At 43.1% G+C, this 22884-nt stretch overlaps 1 protein-coding gene across 1 annotated transcript in view; it reads right to left on the bottom strand.

Moving 5' to 3' along the window:
* COL7A1 (collagen type VII alpha 1 chain) overlaps positions 1–22884 on the bottom strand; it is a 171378-nt gene that overhangs the window by 24842 nt on the left and 123652 nt on the right. Inside the window, exons 54-79 of the mRNA XM_083155611.1 lie at positions 21898–21933; positions 21219–21260; positions 20315–20395; positions 19554–19589; positions 19237–19272; positions 18503–18583; positions 17411–17446; positions 17258–17329; positions 16650–16694; positions 16503–16538; positions 16105–16140; positions 15446–15550; positions 13159–13194; positions 12883–12918; positions 11760–11807; positions 11627–11662; positions 11295–11417; positions 10887–11096; positions 9902–9937; positions 8630–8674; positions 8415–8486; positions 6484–6528; positions 6036–6098; positions 5785–5829; positions 2353–2388; positions 402–437 (exon numbers count right to left, since the gene is read on the bottom strand). Of these exons, the coding sequence (XP_083011737.1) occupies positions 402–437; positions 2353–2388; positions 5785–5829; positions 6036–6098; positions 6484–6528; positions 8415–8486; positions 8630–8674; positions 9902–9937; positions 10887–11096; positions 11295–11417; positions 11627–11662; positions 11760–11807; positions 12883–12918; positions 13159–13194; positions 15446–15550; positions 16105–16140; positions 16503–16538; positions 16650–16694; positions 17258–17329; positions 17411–17446; positions 18503–18583; positions 19237–19272; positions 19554–19589; positions 20315–20395; positions 21219–21260; positions 21898–21933 (1509 nt within the window). The remainder of the gene's footprint in view (positions 1–401; positions 438–2352; positions 2389–5784; positions 5830–6035; positions 6099–6483; positions 6529–8414; positions 8487–8629; positions 8675–9901; positions 9938–10886; positions 11097–11294; positions 11418–11626; positions 11663–11759; positions 11808–12882; positions 12919–13158; positions 13195–15445; positions 15551–16104; positions 16141–16502; positions 16539–16649; positions 16695–17257; positions 17330–17410; positions 17447–18502; positions 18584–19236; positions 19273–19553; positions 19590–20314; positions 20396–21218; positions 21261–21897; positions 21934–22884) is intronic.

The following is a 22884-nucleotide window of genomic DNA, read 5'->3' as shown; positions in this document are numbered from 1 at the left end:
TTCTGGATAGTCGGTATTGGTGTGTGGGTGGTGGTGGGAGCAGTAGGCTGAAGTTTTATCTCGGGTGCCCAAATACCTTGAACCGGCCGGCCCTGAGCATAAGCCGCACAAATCTAACTAGAAAGGCACATTGTGCAATGGCTGGAAACATGTATGGAAGAATAGAATATGGTTCATTCTAGCACCCCACCCCTTGTAAAATCCTTGTAGTTCCTCCTTTCTGCCTGGGGTGTCGCTGTCTGCTGTGGTACTTCAAGAATAGTCTGGTTTGTATCTCAATGCTGAGATACAAATCAGACTGTTGCAGAAACACCACAGCAGACAGCGACACCCCAGGCAGGAAGGAGGAACTACAAGGGGCGGGGTGCTAGAATGAAGACTATAGAAGTAAGTGTACTTACGGGAGGGCCCTGTTGACCCGGCTCTCCTGGGTTACCCTAAAAAAGCATAATGAACAATTAATCAACTAAGAAGGCTGCACTTGCTCTGTCATTGTCTACTGGCCAAATATTGGTCAATAGATCATTCATATTGTACAGTGGTCATTTAATCTTTCAGCAACCCACATTGTATGAACGTATCGGTCTTATGTCCAGAATAAAGACATTTCTTTGAGGCTTTGTGTGCACTGTGAATATAATCTCAGATTCTATGGTTGCCCTGTAACAGGGTCACCAGTTGGCTGCATTGATAACACGTTGAAGTCAGCACACGTTTGGTCTAATTAGTCAGCCAAATGAGAATATCTGCCAGACAATGATAATATATTGGCCATCAACACATGCCTAGGCAATTGTCACGTGACTGGGTCACATGATCGGGAACTGATCATACGGTCATACAATGAAGAGCATTCCTCATCTCAAGGTGCAATGCATAGTGTTGTATACAGGGACATATAAGAGGGGATTTCATTTATTTAGCGGTTTTCAAACTTGCAGTGAGTAACCTTCATTTTTGGAAACTTCAGTCAATTTACCCCTCTCAGAATCACTGTATCCTTATTTTGGATTTTACCAGCACAATTTAGAAATGTCTCTTGAAGTATTTCCAAAATGAATTGCACCTTACATATGTTATGAGGTACACTTAGACGCCAACTATACTTGCCACTGCTTAATGACTAATCATGGTACCTTCTATAAGACATCTGCCTGACCTGTGTATAAACTGGATATCTCTCATTAACGTGTTAATAAGAAAAAATGGAAAATGCTTATAACAATATTTAAATTAAGAATAGATCTGGCCTTGGTACTTTAATTACCGTAGATGGTCTCTCTTTCAAGCACTCGTCAACAGAAGTAACACCTGGGGCTTATTGGAAGGTTCTAACCAAAGAACATAAGGGGAGATGTAGGGGAGACAGAGATAGCGGAAAAAGATAAAGTACTGCTATACTGCCGTCTTGTGATGTCTCATTACACATAATAAATAGTACTCCAGACAATCAGATCCTCAACATGTGTAAGTTAGGAGCTGATTGGCTGAGCCATCATTTATCATTCGTAAGGAGGATTGCTCCACAGACTGTTACATGAAGTTGATTGGTTGGTACTTTATCTTTCTCCACTTTATCTCTCTATGGACTGTGATACATAGTGAATAATTATACTATTCTAAAATATATAAAATTATAATTTATTAACAAAGGAAACAGTTGTAACATATTTAATATAAAATATTTGATAAGATTAACATTTAATATGAAAAGCCTCTAAAAGCCTAATTGTCACTTAGATGTTCAGTACATAGTGAAAACGTCCATGTTCAAGAGAATGGAAATTATTGCATCATTACACAGCAGCGACTTCGGTGAGGCAAGAACACTGACATGTCTTCAGCTACAAAATGGCTGCCAAAAGCCGTTTGTGATGTTCCTACTGGGTTGATCAGCCGCGTTAACACTTATATTCGTCCAACCCACAAAATGGCTGCCCCTTCTGTGTTTGTATTAGAGAGAAACACATTGAAAAAAAGACCTGAGGGCAAATTCATCAGTCTATGGCAAAGGGTCTATGGCAAAGGTTCCAAAATGCGGTACTCAAGCCACCCCAATAGTCCAGGTTTTATGTATATCTATAGCTCTGCACAAATGGATAAATAAAATTGATGGTGGTATTAATTAATTCATCTGTGTTCAAGCATGGATATACTTAAAACCTGGACCATTGTGGTGTCCTGAAGATGGCATTTGGGAACCTCTGGTCTATGGATATGTGCAGAACTCCCTAATGACAAGCAGTGTAAAGTATAGTCGGGCCTCGTTGTGCCAACCTCCTGTTTAAGAAGCACTTAATACTGCATGCAAATGAAGCAGACCCTAAAAATTAGACAACATGCATCACCTACCGGTCGGCCGAGAACTCCTGGAAAGCCTGGCATGCCCTGCGGATATTTAATTCAAGCCGAATCGTTAGTGGGGGGAAGAAATGAGCCACCAAGAACCAAGTTCAACCATTCACAGTGGCCGTGCAGGAGAAGACAGCAAATGCACACGGCCAGATGAAGCGCTCTAAGCCATTGCAAGGGCGAGACCAGCCAGCTCAAACCAACGGCCCAAACAGTTGGCCAATCCAAGAGAGTTTACTTACAGCTGGGCCTGGAAGCCCGCTATTGCCAATCTCGCCCTGTAGGGAATGGAACGGACACAAAACAGGAAGACATCATACAGGTCAAGGCTGTTTAGACACGGCTCCGCCATGGGGACCAGCAATATGCCATCTTGCAGAGCACAATAATATTGTCAGACCCAACTGGGCAGGTATGAGGCCTGCAGCACCTGCGAACTCCATCTACAGTGACAGGCTGGGTCTGGAATTCACTGCACTTTCATTGCAGTTCCATCGCATGCAGTAAAAGTTTTACCACTCAAACATGCTGCGTTTCTTATGTAACTGCGATGCAGTCTTGCAGAAAGTTGGAATTACATCATGTGTGGTATAGTAACCCTACCTCAAAGACAGAATCCCTCCAAGAGGGTTAAATTGTGCAATTAAATGTGTTAAATAATCTCACTAATTTGTACTCCAGATACACTCTGATCTGGGGATCTTTCTCCTAACCCTTGCCATGATTCAGATCAGGCATCAGTGCTGTCAGTTCCCTTATCCAGTGGTTCCCAAACTTTTTGAATCATGGCACCCTAGAGAATCAGAATTTTTTTCACGGCACCAAATGTTTCTTAGTGACAAAAATGTGAAATAAAATATTAAATATAGTAGTTTATATGACAATCTTATGCTGTGTACACACAGTGCGAGTACCATGCAATGTGATCCCAATGCGATCTGATCGCATCAAACAGCATGCAAGCGATCTGCATACAATGTTGACTATATAGTGCAGATCTGCACTATATAGTCAAGGCAGCCAAGACTTTCTGCTTGCAATACGTGAATGCGCATCGGGATCGTACCGATGACATTTTGACTATATAGTCAAAATCTCATGCTGATTGTACCCCTGTGTAGTGTGTACACACCATTAGGTTCAGTGATGTGGTGAGGGACAGGATTCGCTTCTGTTTTTCTACATAAATTAAGACTGAAACCCCAAGCACTAGTTTTGCCTATTACTTTGACCATAAATAATGTGAGTTGGTCCTGGACTACCAACCCAAGGCACTTCTAATAGTGTCCTGAGGCACCCAGATTGGTAACCACTGCCTTTATCTGTTAGTTTCATGTGAATGGGAAATACTTAAGGGTGGGGCTTTGACAACCCTGTTATTGGACTATTACAGTCATCGAGAACCCTTCAAATCCCAGACATACATACTGTACAAACCCACATATGTACAGTATATACATTTATGAAATAATACATTTTGTTGTAATAGTCTTATGAAAATGTTCATCAAACTCTAATAATATCACCACCATCATTTGTAAGATTGAAGTACACTTGTCTCTTAAAATAATATTCGTAAAAATAAATTACATTTAAAAAAGGATGTTTTTTTAAAAGTTTTTGAAGTTCAACAAAACAATTGTATAAACGCACATTATAAACATGTTTACACCTCACACCCATCCTTAATAAGCTGTTCTTTTAGTTTTAATCATTGACAAAAGCTAATTGTAATTGATTTATCAGAAAACATATCGGTCCTTTATCGTAGATCATTCAACGAAGTGACTCATGTCTAATAAATGTATAATACTATAAAGAATCACTTTATATCTATAATTAAATTATATAATACTCTATTTACTAACCCTTGGGCGTAGATAAAGTGGACCAAGATAATGGGCCTGATTCTGGTTAATTCGCAAAAGCAAACTCTCTCTCTAATGGACCAAACCATGTGCACTGCAGGTGGGGCAGATGTAACATGTGCAGAGAGAGTTGGATTTTTTGGTTGAGTTATTTTGTTTCTGTGCAGTGTAAATACTGACTACTTTATTTTTACGCTGCAATATAGATCTCAGTTTGAAGTACAAACCCCACCCAAATCTAACTCTCTCTGCACATGTTACATCTGTCCCACCTGCAGTGCATATGGTTTTGTCCATTAAAGAGAAAAATTGTTTTTGCGAGTGAATCAGAATCAGGCACAGCCAGTAACATGGCAGCTGATTGGCTGGTACTTTACCTCTGTCCACTTTATCTCCATCCAAGTCTTAGTAAATAGACCCATGTGCGTCTAATGGAGTGGAGATCACTCCATTCAGAATGTTCATTAAATATTGCATAGTGTAATCGTTAGCATTAGACTGTGCTTCCAGAGTGTCCAGCAGTGGCGGATCCAGGGGCGGGGCTGTGGAGCAGTTTAACATATAAATAGGGGAGTCACACCAACTGCCATCGGGACTCACGATTTTGGCCTGTGCTGCGACCCCGCCTTTGGAGCTGCCACCGCAGGTTTAAAGGGATAGTTCAGGTGTAATACGACCAAAAAGTAGGGACAGTGTTTGAAGAATTTCTCTAGGAACTGTATATACATTCACCTGTATAAGGCCAATATATATTGTGGATTGGTGTATAGAGGATTATAGGAGACAATATCATATATTCTCTGTGACAATTGGGAATTGGGAAGTGTTGATTTATGAGAATCCTCATTTCAGGTATTGAAGGGTCAGTGAAGTTCCATCATCAGTAAATGGAGGAAATTGAAGAATGAAATTAGAAAAAATTGAGAAGAGATCTTTTTTATATTGTATGTGTCTCCCATTCCCCTCCTCTTCATACTACCCCCCTCCCCCACATAAAAGGACCTCTCTAACTCCACTCTTCCTACATATCCAGCCTCATTTCCCTACACAATCCCTCCCACCCTCTCTGGTTAGCCAATAACCATCAACTCTCCTCTACCATGGTCACTGCATCCCTTGCGCTACCTCCCTTGCTGGAATGAGTTCCGTTTGCCTTATTAGACTCTCCCTGACCTTGCAAAGCTTCAGACAGGCACTTCAGGCCTCCTCCCTGCACTTCTTGTTCCCTGTCTCCCCTCCCTCTAGACCAGCGGTTCCCAACTTTTCTTTCCCGTAACCCTTGATTAGGGTTTTCATTTATGAATACCCCCTTCCTCTACCCCTTATTTTGGAGGAATGGATGTTGGATGGACATGGTGGATGATCTAGGAAAGTTGTGGACCTGTCTAATGAGATGTGCAGACAGTGATTGGTTATACAGATGACTTGTTACAATGATTCCTTATGGGAAGATTTATCTGTGGACATGGGAAAATGATGGACTGGTGGAAACTGAAAACTGGCTGAAGGATCTAACACCAAACCTGGTGAAATTGAATGACAGAACAATCATCCCACCACATACCGGCTTTCCTTCGGGCCCTGCCAGTCCTCTCTCTCCCGTGGCACCCTAGAAGGAAAATAAGATCAGCAGCAGACATTGGGAGCCTCAATGTAATAAAATACAACCCAACCCCAGGAATGAGATGCGGCTCCTAAAAATGTGTTGTCTCTGATAACTCAATGATTATATAACAATTATAACAGAATTATTGTAATTCTATATACTGGACACTTCTATGTATACATTTTGGAACTTTATTGTAAGACACTCACCGGAGATCCATCTCTGCCCTTGTCACCAGGGTCACCTGCGTCTCCTTTTGGGCCAGCTGCTCCCTAAAAGAATAAGAATTATAAAATCAGATTCATGTTCCCAAAATGGTTTGGCATGTGGGATAACGAACCCATGAAAGATTAATTACAGTCATGGGAATGGAGTTTAGAGTAAACATAAAGAACATCCTTCAACACAATAAAATTCAGTACATTATGTTCCATGGTTGCATCTGCCAGGAGACAATAGCCCAATATCTTGGTTCCATAAGGTCCTGAAACTGTAACACTGTAGATGTAACCAGAACCAGTACTGAGGGAAGATACATTCATCAAGTAATCATTAGAATGAAAGGGGCCCCGCTCATTAGGGTGGACAGCATGAGAGCAGATATAGGACAGACGGTTGGTAGAAGGTTTCTCTATAGACTTACTACTAAAACCAGACCTTATCTCCTTTGTCTCCTTTCTCGCCATCTTCTCCTTGGTCACCCTGACAAGAAATACATAAGAAATGACTGATCACATTCCACTCTGGACACACTGTATTGGCCTTGTACTTGCTGTACAGTATTCTTGCAGTGCCCAAGTATATTGTTGCCAGTAATTTTTGTTTAGCGTTTATTGACCAATGAATACATTAATCTATGACAAATATGAGCCGAGCAGTGGTGACTTTAGTAAGAGTGACAATTTCTGAGACTGGTAGTGCTCCACACTGCGCACAATGGCCAAGAGTGGTACTGCAGTAGCTGTGTTCTCATAGGCGAACGCTTACTAAAATGGGGGTTCTAGTTCAGATGGGAGGTTGCTGTGGGCAACCAATCAGATACTATCTATTAGCTTCTAGAAGGTGTTAAATAGATAAGAAGTAGATTCTTCCATCTTAGTAATTTCCCCCCTTAAAGGGATTCAGGAAACTGTCACAGCTCATCCTTCACATATGTCCCCACCCCCATTTCTCCTTAATGCTCCTCCTTCACCTGATTCCATGAGTAATCAGTGATATTGGCAGCTCTTTCCCATTAGTGCCTCTCCCCCTTGTCTCACCAAGCATGTCCCTGACCCCCCTCCCTATGAGTCTTCTGACGAGACCTATCATCTCTCCTCCTCATAAGTACCTCTCCCCCTTGCCTCACAAAGCATGTCATTAACCCCCTCCCCTCGAGTGCTTCTACCTCCTACTTACTGATCATTTCCTCTCCCCATATGTACCTCTGCCTCCTGTCTAACAAAGAATTCGTCTGCCCCTGCTCCCTCAGTGCCTCTGATCCCCTAATTCCCCTTTTACGCCCAAAATCCTGACCCGGCATTTGGAACACGGATCCGAGCCAGGTCGGATCCGGGATTTGCACCATTTACACTGCGGTGTCTACCCGCAGTGTAGACAGAGGCAGCGCTGGGAGATGACATCATCTCCAAGCCCCAGGACCATGATCACCCCCGCCGGGACCACCGATTGCCGTGCTGGGAGAAACCCCTTTCGGGGAAGTGACTGGATGCCACCCACAGGCATCCATTCAGCTCCTCCCTGCCGCTGCTGCTGTGTGTACAGCAGACTGCAGCGGAGGCTGTGTGTGCCCCCCCCCGTCCAACCTGTGGACGCAGTGGTCCGGAGGTTGGGCTTCCCCCACTGATGTAAACGGGAGCCGGGTCGGACAACCCAGCGTACCTGTTTGCACTGCGCTCTACCAAGGTACTAGCCCTGTTCAAACCAAGTCAGGTCCTGGGTTGAAGTCCCGTGTAAAGGGACACGGCATGACCCATTTACACCGCCGCTAACCCTGATCTGACTCGTCTCTGACCCCGGTTTTTGCGGCAGTGTAAAAGTGGTATTAGAGTGCCTCTGCTTTCTACCTCGCTATGTTCCCCTCCACATGTGCATCTGACCGTGCCAAGAATGCCTCTAAACTCCCTCTCCCCGAATATACTTCAGGCTTTTTCCTCAATATGTGTTTCCCTGACCCCTGTTCTCCATTTGCTCCTTTGGCCTTCTTTCCACATGTGTTCCAATGATCCACTCTACCTATCTTTAACTCGGCTACTATTCCCCTTTCCCCGGCTGGTGGCTGCTGATCAGATGTAGCATGGAGATTATAATCTATGACAAAAGGGAGCCGAGAAGCGATGATTTTAGTGAAGCAAGTAAAATAAAAAATGTCATTTGTGCGTGGGGACGGTGGAAGGTGCATGAAAGTGTGAGAGTATATGGAAGGCTCTGTCTGTTGTTGAGACAACACATTTTTTTTTTTGGAGTAATTCTTTTTAATTAAAATGTAAATAATGTATTACCATTATGTTGAGACGCAAAGGTTGTACAGTAGTACATGTACAGTACATATACATATTTACATGGTGCAAAGAATAACAGGAACTGACCTTGGTTCCCCTCGGACCTGGTAGTCCTCTTTCTCCGGGCAGTCCAGTGGCAATCACTTCTATAATTTCACCCTAATAAGTATAGAGGATACTACTGTATATTAACCAATACATGGATAGATGAGGAGACATAGCATAGTGTACAAATGCTATGAGAATGCGATGACTAGAACACATACTTGTAACTATAGTCTTTCTCTGGTTAAAAATAATACCTTAGCCCCCGGTGGTCCAATGGGCCCCCTCTGTCCATCTTTGCCCTGTAAGATTGGAACACAAATACTAGCTATAAAAATGAATTTAACATAATATCAATATAATGTAATTTCTGGAGGAACTCCGAACAGTGAGACAACCCTCTATTGGATTTGATATAAGTATCTATATTGCTGAAAATCAACGAAACCACTTATACACAGGTAACCCTGCCCAGTGCCCTGTAATTACGTGAAATGTTTCTTAGTGGTGGAGCCTCTGTATCTTGCATCATTCTGGAGTCAAACATTAATGTCTCAACAGTTGCATAATAAAGCCAGAGGATCATAGGCTTGCGGTCTCCTAGCTAACAGAAGTGTTCTGCAGCAATAAACCGGTGATCTTTATTCTAATACATTTTTCTTTCCTTTTACAAATGTTTTTCTTGAAGCTTTTGAAATCATGCCGACACCGTACAACGACAAGGGGAATTTATTACCATGTACAAGAACACATCGACTCGCATGGGGCCGAAGGTGAGAGAATTCATTCGATGTTTGCCGACCATCAAATGATTTCTCTCCCCTTCGGTAATAAAAGTCAGTCTGAACTGCAGATTGCCGAAAAGGGGGCGGGCACAGATGTCATGTGACTTCACGCAGGCACCGAACCGCCCGTGTTCCCCTGCCCTCATCTCCCAAACCCTTCCAACTTTGTCCTCCTGCAGATGGTTCTGTCTTGGCCTCAAATTCACCTTCTTCCCCTGCAATGGGCCAAATTCAGACCTGATCGCTGGCCTGTGAATGTCCGCAGCCCAGCAATCAGGTAATTGCCGCCCCGTCCCAGTCCCCCCCGTGCCTGGCTGTGAATAAGTTGGAAGCCATGCACACAGGCGGAAAACATGACATCAGCGGCCCTCCCTCCCTACGGCTGGGCAATGCCTGCGTTGTTAGGCAACACGCCCAGAAAACGCCATGGTGCCGCTTACAGACGGCTATCCATCGTTAGCTGTGGTAACCTAGACGGCTCAGCTGTGGTAACCTAGACGGCTCGCACATGCGCACTGGGCCCAATGTCATGAAAGTAGGAACATGACATCTAGAAAAAGCATTCGAGCTGCGATTTTAAACTTTTATGTTTTATAGTAAATATCCCTTTCTGACATATCATTTATTACTGTGACTAATATATCATTTATTATTGTTACTTTTTCATTTTTAGTTCATTTTCTGTCATATTTATTATATAAGACTGTAACACACGCGGGTACAGGTGGATGAGATTTTACTCACGGTCTCTCCTCGTTCTCCTCTGTCTCCTCTGTCTCCCTGTAAATGAAACATTGATCAGTCTCTGAGTGATAAAGAGATGACACTTCTATGCAAAACCCGGTACCATTCAGTAAGGGGTGTGGCCATGGGTAAAAGGGGGTGTGGCCATGTTTCCTTTCCTATACTTACAATGGGCAGTTGTAGACAAAAAAAAGGTACATCCCATAAAAAATCAGTGCTGTACCTGCCAAAAAGGTACAGTTGGAGCGTATGATAGGAGTGGAGTTTTATTTATTTATTAACAGTTTCTTATATAGCGCACACAGATTCCGCAGTGCTTTACAGAGAATATATAAACATTCACATCAGTCCCTACCCCAGTGGAGCTTACAATCTATATTCCCTACCACATGTACACGCACACACAGACATTCTAGGGTTAATATGTTGGGAGCCAAGTAACCTACCAGTATATTTGGGGGGGGGGGGATTGTGGGAGGAAACCGGAGTACTCAGAGGAAACCCACACAAGCACGGGGAGAATATACAAACTCTGCACAGTTAGAGCCATGGTGGGAATCGAACCCATGACCTCAGTGCTGTGAGGCGATAACATTTGTCCTTTGTCCACACTTCATCCACATTCTGATATCTCTGGTATTATGTATGTAAGGGATCCTGTCAGCATACTGGAGTTCGGGATGCCAGCAGTCGGAATACCAATGCTGAAATGCCAACACTGGTAAGAAGACGGGTGCCAATGACACCGCTCACGATGCCGGCACCAGATTTCAGACTGTCAGCATCCCAAATGTAAGGTGGGGGTGGAGGCGGGGGATGTAGAATACTTCCTCAGCCAGGTGTCGGGATTCTATATTACGGGATGTCGCTGCTCGTCTTCTAACCGCTAGTATCCCAACACCATAAAACAGAGAAAGTTCCCAGAACAACAGCTACCAGGACATTGTGTGATATCTTATTAGGCAAGTAGAATACGGTTCTCCACCTTATCTCCTGCTTTTCCTTGCTCTCCTGGTTCCCCTGCCCTGCCAGGAATGCCAGGAATTCCAGGTTTTCCAGACTCTCCAGATGGGCCAGGCGGACCTTCGGGGCCTCTCTCTCCAATGGCGCGTCCTGTTGGGCCCTGTGGTCCTGCGGGGCCCAGATCTCCTTTGTCTCCTTTAAACCCTCTCTCCCCGGGAAATCCCATGATTCCCTAAGTAGAAAGTGACATCACAATCACTTTTCATCAATATATAAATTTCAAATATAAACAGTATAAACATAATTTTGAGAACACTACTACATGAAGGCCGTAATAGCTGACAAGTGTCTTATTGGACAGATCACTCAGTGGTAAGGTTAAAGGTCAGAACATTGCCTGGCTTAGCGTACGAAGAACCGATGGACCTACATCTTTGCCTGGAGCTCCATCTTCTCCAGGATCTCCTGGTTCTCCCTTAAATCTCTTCTGGGCAGAGAGGGATGATCCTGATTCATCATCAAATACTCCAATGACATCTTTCAGAGAAGAAACCTGGAACACAAAGAGACGGCCCTTTAAATGACGCTCAGTCCCTCAGCGGTGAATGGTAATAACAGCCTGATGACTGCGCCGGGCTACAGACCTGATGGGAAAGGGCCGACGTGTATAATCAGACTTACTACAAGGAGACCATTCGGACCATGTGGGTCCAGATGTGGGACAAGCCAAAATATGGATCAGGCCTGAAACAAATGTCTTACCTTAATCCCCATACCGATGAGTGCTTTCTCCACATTCTAAAAGAACAAAATGCGTCAGTACAAGTGATAAGACACGCCGCGCGCTACATCTGTCATACCGCAAGTGCTCGTGCTGAATGTTATAGACACTCACAGCCGCGGTGCCTGGTTCCCCCTTCTGGCCGGGATCTCCTGGTCTCCCCTGTACGGAAACAGAAAGCATTTCATTGCTGCAATCTACATGTACTACAGGTTACCACAAATAATTAGAAAGGTCATAGCTCAGGATAATATAAAAAACCCGAATAAGACCATGGATCATAATGGAAATCAGGGCCGTAAGTAGTTGCCAGCACTTCTGGGTAGCGCTGTACATGCTGCGTTCCCCTGACAGCTGCGGTCAGGTGTGGTGGCCATTTTTGGAGGGCCATTTTAGCAGATACCATGTGGACATCAAGACCACATGGAAACTGCAGAGAGCCCCCTGGCTCCCCCAAGCCACCTCTTGGGCTGTGGTGCTGTAGTTACGCCACTGGTTGTAAAGTGGCACTGTAGAGTAGGGGGTGCTGTGGAGTAGGGGGCGCTGTAGAGTAGGGGGCGCTGTGGAGTAGGGGGCGCTGTAGAGTAGGGGGCGCTGTAGAGTAGGGGGCGCTCTTGTCAGCACTTCTCAATTATTTGCTTTAATTACTTTCACTTATAGCTTCCTTCCTCTAAAGCCAGACATCACCCAACAGCCCCTGTGTCCTTCCCCGTACCCCTCTGCCACTAATACCTGTAACAACATTCATGAACTTCACTTGTATGTTATTCAGATATACTGTCTTTTATTACAAATGCTCAATGAGTAGGGTGTTTGACTGGAATGCAACAGTTTAGAAGTTTGAATCCTAAGTATGACAGTATATTGCAATGTGTTATTAATAAAGGTATAACAGAGGATATGTGGCCAAATGTATTTCTTGCAGTGTTCTATCTATCTATCTATCTATCTATCTATCGATATCAGCATGGGCTTTCTCTAGGATCAGTTTTGTCACGCCCCTTCCACACAAGGACACGCACATTATACCTTGGCCTATGGCACCAGGCACCAAAAAGTCTAGCTACGGCTCTGGTGACAACAAATACGTACAAGACTACTTGGTATGGCCAAAATAATCCTATTTATAGAAAATCGTCTTTGTCCTCACAGACTTTATAAATAGGTCCAACAAATCGCACTGTATAATCTACATTACTATAATCCAAAAATGCTGTTCAGAGAATTCCGTACATACCTGCTCTCCCCTGGCTCCTACTTCCCCTCGTTCTCCCTTTGACAAAAAACAACAACAATATAATGCGGAATCATTAATCAAAGAGGAATTAATTGCAGGCAGATTTTATAGTTAATTATATGCAGATTTTATAGTTAATTATATGCATATTTTATAGTTAATTATATGCAGAATTTTAAGACACAGCTGGTTTATATAAGTGTGTTACCAGTATCAGTAACTGACCTGTAATATCACAAGTATACCGATTACTGACTGAATGGAAAATGACCGTACCTTTAGTCCGGGGGAACCTGCGATCCCAGGAATTCCCTAATGAGACAAGACCAGGGAGTATGAATATTACACAGTTCTGTTGTAAATAGTAATAAATAATACGACGTTCTGTAATAAAGACAAATGGACATTTTGGACTTTACTTGTCTTAATGATTTTTCTTCTAATTCATATTTGTTGCTGCTACATATAATGTAAGTGAGTAAACGTGGGCGCGGATTAGTGGACAGAATTAGTACGACATATTTAGGATGTAGGAAATTGTCACATCTGAAGAGAATAGGGGACAACTGTGTAGAACTAATTTCTTTAGAAAGAAAAAAGGACCAAAAATAATGGTGTCAATTTACTAAAATGAGAGTTTTAGAGATAGAATGTAATTGGTTGCTACGGGCAACATCCCATCTTCAATAGATTTCCCATCTTATTAAATTTACCCCGATGTTGTTGGATCATTATAAATTCTCCCACTTCTAGAGGATCTGCTGGGACCCGGGGCTCTGTTGGGTGCCATCTAGTGGCCGCCGGTGCAACATAAAGGTGAGGAGCAGCGTTAGGCTTTTTTTTTATATAACAGAAGTATTCTACATTACAGCCTGCAAGAGAAGTCTACAGAAATATGCTGCACGTATACCTGGTGTTACACATGGTGTTATACATGGTGTTACACATGGTGTTACACATGGTGATACACATGGTGTTATACATGGTACTACACATGGTGTTATACATGGTGTTACACATGGTGTTATACATGGTACTAGACATGGTGTTACACATGGTGTTATACATGGTGTTACACATGGTGTTACACATGGTGTTATACATGGTACTACACATGGTGTTATACATGGTGATACACATGGTGATACACATGGTGTTATACATGGTGTTATACATGGTGTTATACGTGGTGTTATACACGGTGTTACACACGGTGTTACACATGGTGATACACATGGTGATACACATGGTGTTATACATGGTGTTACACATGGTGTTACACATGGTACTACACATGGTGTTACACATAGTGTTACACATGGTGATACACATGGTGTTATACATGGTACTACACATGGTGTTATACATGGTGTTACACATGGTGTTATACATGGTGTTATACGTGGTGTTATACATGGTGTTATACACGGTGTTATACATGGTGTTACACATGGTGTTACACATGGTGTTATACATGGTGATACACATTGTGTTATACATGGTGTTACACGTGGTGTTATACGTGGTGTTATACATGGTGTTATACATGGTGTTATACACTTATACACGGTGTTACACATGGTGTTACACATGGTGTTACACATGGTGTTATACATGGTGATACACATGGTGTTATACATGGTGTTATACATGGTGTTATACATGGTGTTATACATGGTGTTATACACATGGTGTTATACACATGGTGTTACACATGGTGTTACACATGGTGTTATACATGGTGTTACACATGGTGATACACATGGTGATACACATGGTGATACACATGGTGTTATACATGGTGTTATACATGGTGTTATACATGGTGTTACACATGGTGTTATACATGGTGTTACACATGGTGTTACACATGGTGTTACACATGGTGTTATACATGGTGATACACATGGTGATACACATGGTGTTATACATGGTACTACACATGGTGTTACACATGGTGTTATACGTGGTGTTATACATGGTGTTATACATGGTGTTACACATGGTGTGATACAGGTGTTATACTGTACATGGTGTTACACATGGTGTTATACAGGTGTTATACTGTACATGGTGTTACACATGGTGTTACACATGGTGTTATACAGGTGTTATACTGTACATGGTGTTATACATGGTGTTATACAGCTGTTATACTGTACATGGTGTTGTACATGGTGTTATACATGGTGTTATACATGGTACCACACATGGTGTTATGCATGGTGTTACACATGGTGTTACACATGGTGTTATACGTGGTGTTATACGTGGTGTTATACATGGTGTTACACATGGTGTTATACAGGTGTTATACATGGTGTTATACATGGTGTTATACATGTGTTACACATGGTGTTATACAGGTGTTATACATGGTGTTACACATGGTGTTATACAGGTGTTATACTGTACATGGTGTTACACATGCTGTTATGATATAGTGATATAGTAGAGGCCCAAAACAGCACATTCAGACATTTGAATGCAACAGCACATAGGTTCTGACCTGAGGGGCTAACAATCTAACGAGGTGGTTTAAGAAATACACCAGACACCTCACCTGCCCAGGAAGACCAATCACCCCTGGTAGTCCGGGAACGCCTGGCGGCCCAGCGGGACCTATCGGACCTCCGTCCCCCGGTACACCTTTAGATCCATCGCGACCCTAGAACACATTTTTGTTTTTAATTTCGGAAAGTCAGCGGCTTGAACATCATGTTCCGTTCCAAAGCGGTACATTACTAAACGTAACAGCCATAGAGGTGCAACCTTATACCTGCCATGTAATGGGTTTTATACTTTCATCTATCTTATCAACATCGTTAACCCGCTGACCTACCCCTTACTTTTATTTGGACAGTCACCCGATGACTTGAATAAAAGTTTAAAATGGAATAATGAGATAAAATAAAAACAGATGACTTTGATACATGTTAATAAAGTGTGTAGAGGAGAGATATGTGGGACTTACTGGAACCTCAGCAGTTCCAATAAATGGAACATTGCAGGTATTTATTTCTGTGCAACAAGTGACTGCATCATACAGTAAATGGTCATTTGATGACTGGGTCAAAGGACCAGTTTGTCTCATGTCCTGACCGATGGTGCCCCATTATTATCTCAGTTGGAATATACAGGTCTGGGTGCTGAGAGATTTATTCACTCTCTTTGCTTTGGATGAAGCCATTAATTCATATGACCAAATTCAGGGCTACTTACATCTCTGCCAGGAGCACCCGCTTCACCTTTGTCACCCTAAAGCAAAAATAGAATAAAGTTAGTTAATACAGGCCAACATTATGAAATAAGTGCAAGCACTATTCTGGATACCATTTATTTCAATAGAGCTGGATTTCCCATTTCCTAGTGACATCAGCAACACAGGTGATGTCACATAATGGGAGGAACCAGATTAAAACACTTGCTGACATCACGGAATGGAAGGAGCTCATGTAATAACTATTGAACATTATATCACATGATTACTAATCACATGTATGTATCAATTGCATGTTCTCCTTTAATTGGATTAATTGCAGCAGAAAAATCATCAATGTGGCAGTGGTGAAATGGGAAATCCCCTACAGCAGAGTCAGGGAATTACTGATTGTACTCACCTTCCTCCCATCTTCTCCAGGTGTTCCCTCCTCTCCCTATAAACGTAAAAACAGAGTCTATAACAATGGCCGAAAGTCCTCACACTGTTCTATCAATGTTAGATTCTGGGCACATCAAATATAAATATAATGTATAGCGTCACTCACTGGTTTACCATTGAGCCCGGATTTTCCATCTTCACCAGGTTTGCCCTTCATATCATGAAAAAATACACGTTATTGCAATAAAAAGGATTTTCCAAAAACACAACTAAGGGGCAGATTGATTTACCCACAGCTCATCTTTCAGTCTATTACGGTTGGAAACCGATCCTCCAGGCTTAAGTCGGGGCAGCCATTTTGTGGGAAGAGCCAACACTAGGTGGAATGTATCAGTACACTACAAACTGGTGACATCACTGAACATGGGGCACTCTGATGTCATCAGAGAATGTGCACTGATACATAATTGTGTGCACCAAGCAATGGGCATTGGCGGTGTGGCCAGGTGCCCCATTCCTCATTAAGCAGAGGGCATGCCCAGAGGTCCCAGTCCCCCTCCTGCGCTGGATTCACAGCTGGTCTGCATAGCAGAAGAGTGGTGAGAAATAGACATCCCGACTTTTCCTATCCACGGGACACTGCAGGACACAATAGACCATGTGCGGCACAGTGTTTTCAATACGATGGCTGAACATAACACAAAATGGCTGCCTTCACTGTGTGTAGATGATAGGCCCGCTTTTAATGCTCTGCAATAGCCAATGTCTCTTTACCGGTGCTCCTGGGGGCCCGATTGGGCCTATTAGTCCTGGTGGTCCTTGTTCCCCTCTCAGTCCTTGAAGCCCCTGAAATAATCAGTGCAGAGGAATTAAGAAAATACAGAGGAGCAAAACCATAAGAAGCCTGATTCAGACTGATATACTTACATCTCGCCCAGGATCTCCTGCTTTGCCCGATTCGCCCTATAATAAGATAAAGATAACACAATGATAAGGCAGGGGCAAACGCAGGATATTCAGAAGGGGGTTTCCAGAGGGGCGGAGCAAAGCACAGAGATGGACACTTAGGTGAATCCCACCTACCAAATGGTATTAGGAACTAGGGGGTCAGAGTTCAGGAGGCAGAGCAATCTGCCAACGAGAATATAAAACTACATTCCAGGTGTGTGGAGCTGGAGCAGTAACCAGCTGCTGGAAGGCTGATATCTCTGGTTCTGGGAACAGTAGAGACAAGCTGCTAGTGTCCCTCAAAGGAGGAGAGTCCCAGCTTTTGGAATATACCCTCAAAAAACTCTAAGTCAGACAGAACCTGAAATATCTGACTGGGAAGAACAATTAACAGGCTTGGATGGGGACCACCACTTTAAAGTCAGATATCTTCGGTTCCCAAGGGCCGATTTTTAAGATTCTTGTACCCATGGAAAAAGGGGACCCTCAGCTTTAAGTCTAGGGTCCTTAGACTCCTGGGGGGGGGTTTCTGGGTACTCAGAAACCCCCCCTGCGTGCGCTACTGTAAGGTATTAATGTCTGCACAGCCAAACTTCAAAATGTATTCCCATTGGTCCGTGATAAATGGGGGTGCTATATGTAGGGGTCTCACAGTATGATGTGATGTCATTAGGTGCCCTCCCTAGGGTCAGTTGCCCATCACAGCTGCCACGTCCCCCAACAAATCCTGATACATACCCCCCCCTCCCTCAGTGACCAGTGACTACTTCTTCCGGCACCAAACCTGAACTGGCTGGAGGCAGAGGGCAGGGTTTAGTGGAGATGGAGTGTAGGGCTGCTACAGATGAATGCCCAAACTCCAGCTCTCTCGCTATGCCCAGGTTAACCTGTGCCCCCTAGTGGATGAATGAGGGAAAAAAAGTAAAATTTTTCCAGTTCATCAACTTTCAAACCACATTTTTATGCTTTTGTGACTTTAATGATAATTTTATAACGTCACTGAAAGAGTTTATAATGCTAGCGAATAAGGAAGGCAATTCTAAACTTTCTCTCAGCAGTGGTTCTATTTACTCTTAGTCCTGGCGGCCCCGGTTGTCCAGGTTTTCCATCAAGTCCGTTTCTTCCATCAATTCCCGGTGGTCCACGTTCACCCTACAGCAAAAAATAAAATAAAAATAAAAATATGATCACATGACCAAGGTGCGCACAGATCATTGGCCGGACACACTTCAACTGAAGGCCGCTCACAGGCTCAGCTAATGCACTTCATGCCACTGGGAATCTGGATTTTATTAGCACAGGATCCGGTGGAATGAAGGACGCCAGCATGGTCCCAGGTCTGTACAATGACGGCATCATCAATGACGGCTGCTTGTACATCCTGCACATACAATTCAGGGCTCTGTGAGGCAGGAGGTGACACAAGCAACAATGTCATAAAAATAAAATCACTGTAACATTTTCCTTGCTTTGTTACTTTAGGCTGCTACTGTTAAGGATTGATACAACTCAGAGTTTCCACAGTGCCATGTGACCTCCGTGGACATGTAATATAGTGAGCAGAGATCCTTTGGAACAACCTCTGAGCTCTATTTGAACTGTGAAATCCTCTCCCCCATTTGCCATCAGATTCATGATGCTGAGAGCAGTGAGCCTGTGTTTGTGTACACAGTACATAAAACAGATTGACAATAAAGGACAAACCATGATAACACAAGCAGGATACACTATTGTATGCAAGCAAATATACTGCCATAGTGTAAATGAAAACCGACTTTACCGAGTTCAGAATTGACGGTGCTCACCTTATCACCTGACCCTCCTCGCTCTCCGGGGTCACCCTGTAAAACAGTAGCACACAAATATCACCTGTTCCTGGATGACTCGGCTACAGGCACCCAACTAACAATGGTCTAACTGGGCAACAGCATACACAATCCTACATGGGGGTGGGGCTATTAGCCACAGGGGAGGGGCTACGGGTGAGGGTAAGATAGGGGAATGGCTGGTTTTATATATATATATATATATATATATATATATATATATATATATATATACAGGGCATTAAACTATCATTGGAAGGAACCCTGTCGTTCTATAAGCACATGTGGAAACTCACCCGAATCCCTGCCGGGCCTCTTGCACCGTCTAGACCCTGCATAAAGATAACAGTATTAAAATGACAATATCCTACTTATAAATCACCAAATTACCCTGACAATCTGTAGTATTGTGCCGCTTATAACAATCACATTGTCTGTAAGGGAAACTCAGTGGGCCTGTTGCAGGGGTGATAGTTAACTAGATATTTGTAGGCCCCATAGCACCATAGAATGTTGACAGAGAAGGTGGGCCATATTCTGCTCTGGGCCCCTTAGCAGCTGCATTCCTTGTATCTATGGTAATGAACCCCCTGTTTCCATGCATATATGAGGAGTAGAGCCCGCATTGATGATGATGACTATCAAAGTGTACAGACGGGGCGAGCAGTTTGCAAACGTTTACTCTGAACATGGGGAATGTGCGCATTTGCGAATGACTATGCTTTAAGATAAGCGCTTGTCAGGTGCTATTATGTGGCAGAAAGGGGCAAGAATGACTATAAAAAACATAGTAGGATAATTCTGTACATATGTGCTTAGTTTGTCGCCAGTCATCGCCATCAGCCCCATTTGCGTGATAGTGTCTTTTTACTGAACTGTGCCTATGATCACCCCATCCCCCTGGATTGGAGGAATTTAATATAATGTATAGTCGACTGGATTATTTTCCATGTACCAAACCCATGTAAATGAGCATCGTCCTGCTGGGTTCCGAGGAAGTACTGGACATTATCAGCAAGACGTGTGTTAGAGCACAGTAGCGCCTTTGGGTACTCACCCTCTCTCCAGGAAGCCCATTTATACCAGCTTCACCCTTTTGTCCTTTCATTCCGTGCTCCCCGGGGTCTCCGTCCTCACCCTAAGTATACACAACAATTACAGTTTGGCAACATTATAGATTAAACACATTTACGGTAAGTAGTACGACGGTCATGGGCCCCACACCCCTCATTTTTATTGGTTAGCTAAACCTATAACTCTCCAAGAAGAGGCTCCGATTGGGGGTGGGCGGGGTCACATTAGTAAAACCGTTTACGCACAGTAGGAGGCGTTGCAGAATTAATTTAAACCAGGCATGTCCAACGTTGGCCCTCCAGATGTTTTGAAACTACACATCCCAACATGCTTTTAGCATTCTCTAATAGCTAAACTGTGGCAAAGCATGCTGGGATGTGTAGTTTCACAACATCTGGAGGGCCAACGTTGGACATGCCTGATTTAAACCACTAAAAAAAAATCATGGTGAAAACAAATAAGAATTTTTTTTTTTTTTATATTTGACCTATTTCTACTAAAATATTAAAATATATATATTTTTTAATCTGGGTGGAATAAACCTTTAAAAACCAAGCAGAGAGGGGTGGGGGTATATTTGTTTCCAGTGTAAAAAAGTTTCTTTCTAACACAGGAAGAGGCGTTCATGGCCAAGGCCTTTGCGCTAGAACTTTTACTATCCCAGTGGACATCTCCTGGAATAGGTATCTTGTTAGAAGTGTTTCAAGGGAAGTGAACCTGCCTGGGTACAGCATGAGCCCACACAGCTTTGGTGGTATCTAATACACAGGGATGGGGTAAGTGGGTGTGGCTCGGATGGAAAAGACGCCTAGCTGTGACAAAAGCTTCAGTGATTGGCCAGGAGTCACATTGCTAGAGACAATCATCTACGGAATTCTGGCACTCACCCTGTCACCCTTCATGCCGGCAAGTGCAGTATCAACAGTTCCCTAGGAATATACAAGAAAATGACATTAAAAGAACAAAACAAAATGGAAATAAAACCACATATAAGTGAACAACATGGTCACCTAGGGCTGAAAATAAAATATATACACACACATTTTGCTGACAGATGATATACTACTTCCCATACAATCCTTTTTTTAGGATACATCTGTTTTTCATCTGCAGTTAGATTTATCCCTGCCGAAGTCTCTTTGAGACGAAACGCGTAGATGAAAAGTGCGTAAGTGACATCCACTAGGTGACACCACTGTCATGAGCTCAGCCCTCTAATAGCGTAGGACATGAAGCTGTGTAACATCGCACTACTAGTGTGATCATATTGCATTCATTATAATTACGCGTGCTATGGTCGAATTAAAGGATCCAAAGGAATTTATAAAGATATTTGTTTATGATGACAATCTGATAGAAAGGACTGGGGTAAAGAACGTCCCTTTCCATCCCTCCATTTGACTAAGAAAATTCCTTGGTGCGGAACACAACATATTTACTTAGAACTTCAGATATGTATAACAAATCTGCAAAGACATTTTGTATACTTAGATTTTATCGGTCCAAATAATATCTATAACAAAACCGCAATGAGCGTCTTCCAGAGATTCATAAATATGTACTTACTGGTTTGCCTGGGGGTCCTTGAATCCCCTGAGGCCCCTAAAATTAGATAAGAGGAAGTCATACATTATTAACGAGAAAGATGAATCTGTTTCATTTCTGTGAGACAGTGACAGGCATTACCGCTATCCCTGTTGAAGGTGGAGCGAGAGAACCTTTGATCCATGTTTTCCTGTTAGACTTTAAAACTGAACGCAATTTAAGAAAGTGCTCAGGTGGATGAACCCAGAGAGACTCAGGTGGATGAACCCCAGAGAGACTCAGGTGGATGAACCCTAGAGAGACTCAGGTGGATGAACCCCAGAGAGACTCAGGTGGATGAACCCCAGAGAGACTCAGGTGGATGAACCCTAGAGAGACTCAGGTGGATGAACCCCAGAGAGACTCAGGTGGATGAACCCTAGAGAGACTCAGGTGGATGAACCCTAGAGAGACTCAGGTGGATGAACCCTAGAGAGACTCAGGTGGATGAACCCTAGAGAGACTCAGGTGGATGAACCCTAGAGAGACTCAGGTGTATGAACCCTAGAGAGACTCAGGTGGATGAACCCCAGAGAGACTCAGGTGGATGAACCCTAGAGAGACTCATACCATACGTACTTTCTGTGTTTTATTTATTTCATCTGATTATGTCACCTGCGCTCCAGCATGGATTTCGTTGAACTGGACCATTAAGGTGCCCTAAGGACCGAGTTCAGGAACCTCTGTGTTATTTATATATTCCCAGCACTTCCATTTTAAATAAAGGTTAAAAAAATACAATAAAATAAAGAGTCTATTTAAACCCCAGCTGGTAAGTGGCTATGTGAATACAAGCCTAGAACGTTGGGATTAGCGCACTGTTTCTATACAAGTATTTTTCTAAAAATGAAAATGAAAAACTTCATCTGGACGCAGCCCATTGGGACGCTATTGTTGCCACCTTCCATATCCAACTGACCGCAGACCTTTGCGCTATTACCATTACACTGTACTTGTAAGCCTGCTTGA

The sequence above is a fragment of the Crinia signifera genome, chromosome 8 (assembly GCF_055691185.1).
Source record: "Crinia signifera chromosome 8, ASM5569118v1, whole genome shotgun sequence".
Taxonomy (NCBI): Eukaryota; Metazoa; Chordata; class Amphibia; order Anura; family Myobatrachidae; genus Crinia; species Crinia signifera.
Note: the sequence above shows the minus strand (reverse complement) of the source record. Positions and strands in the feature narration are given on the sequence as shown.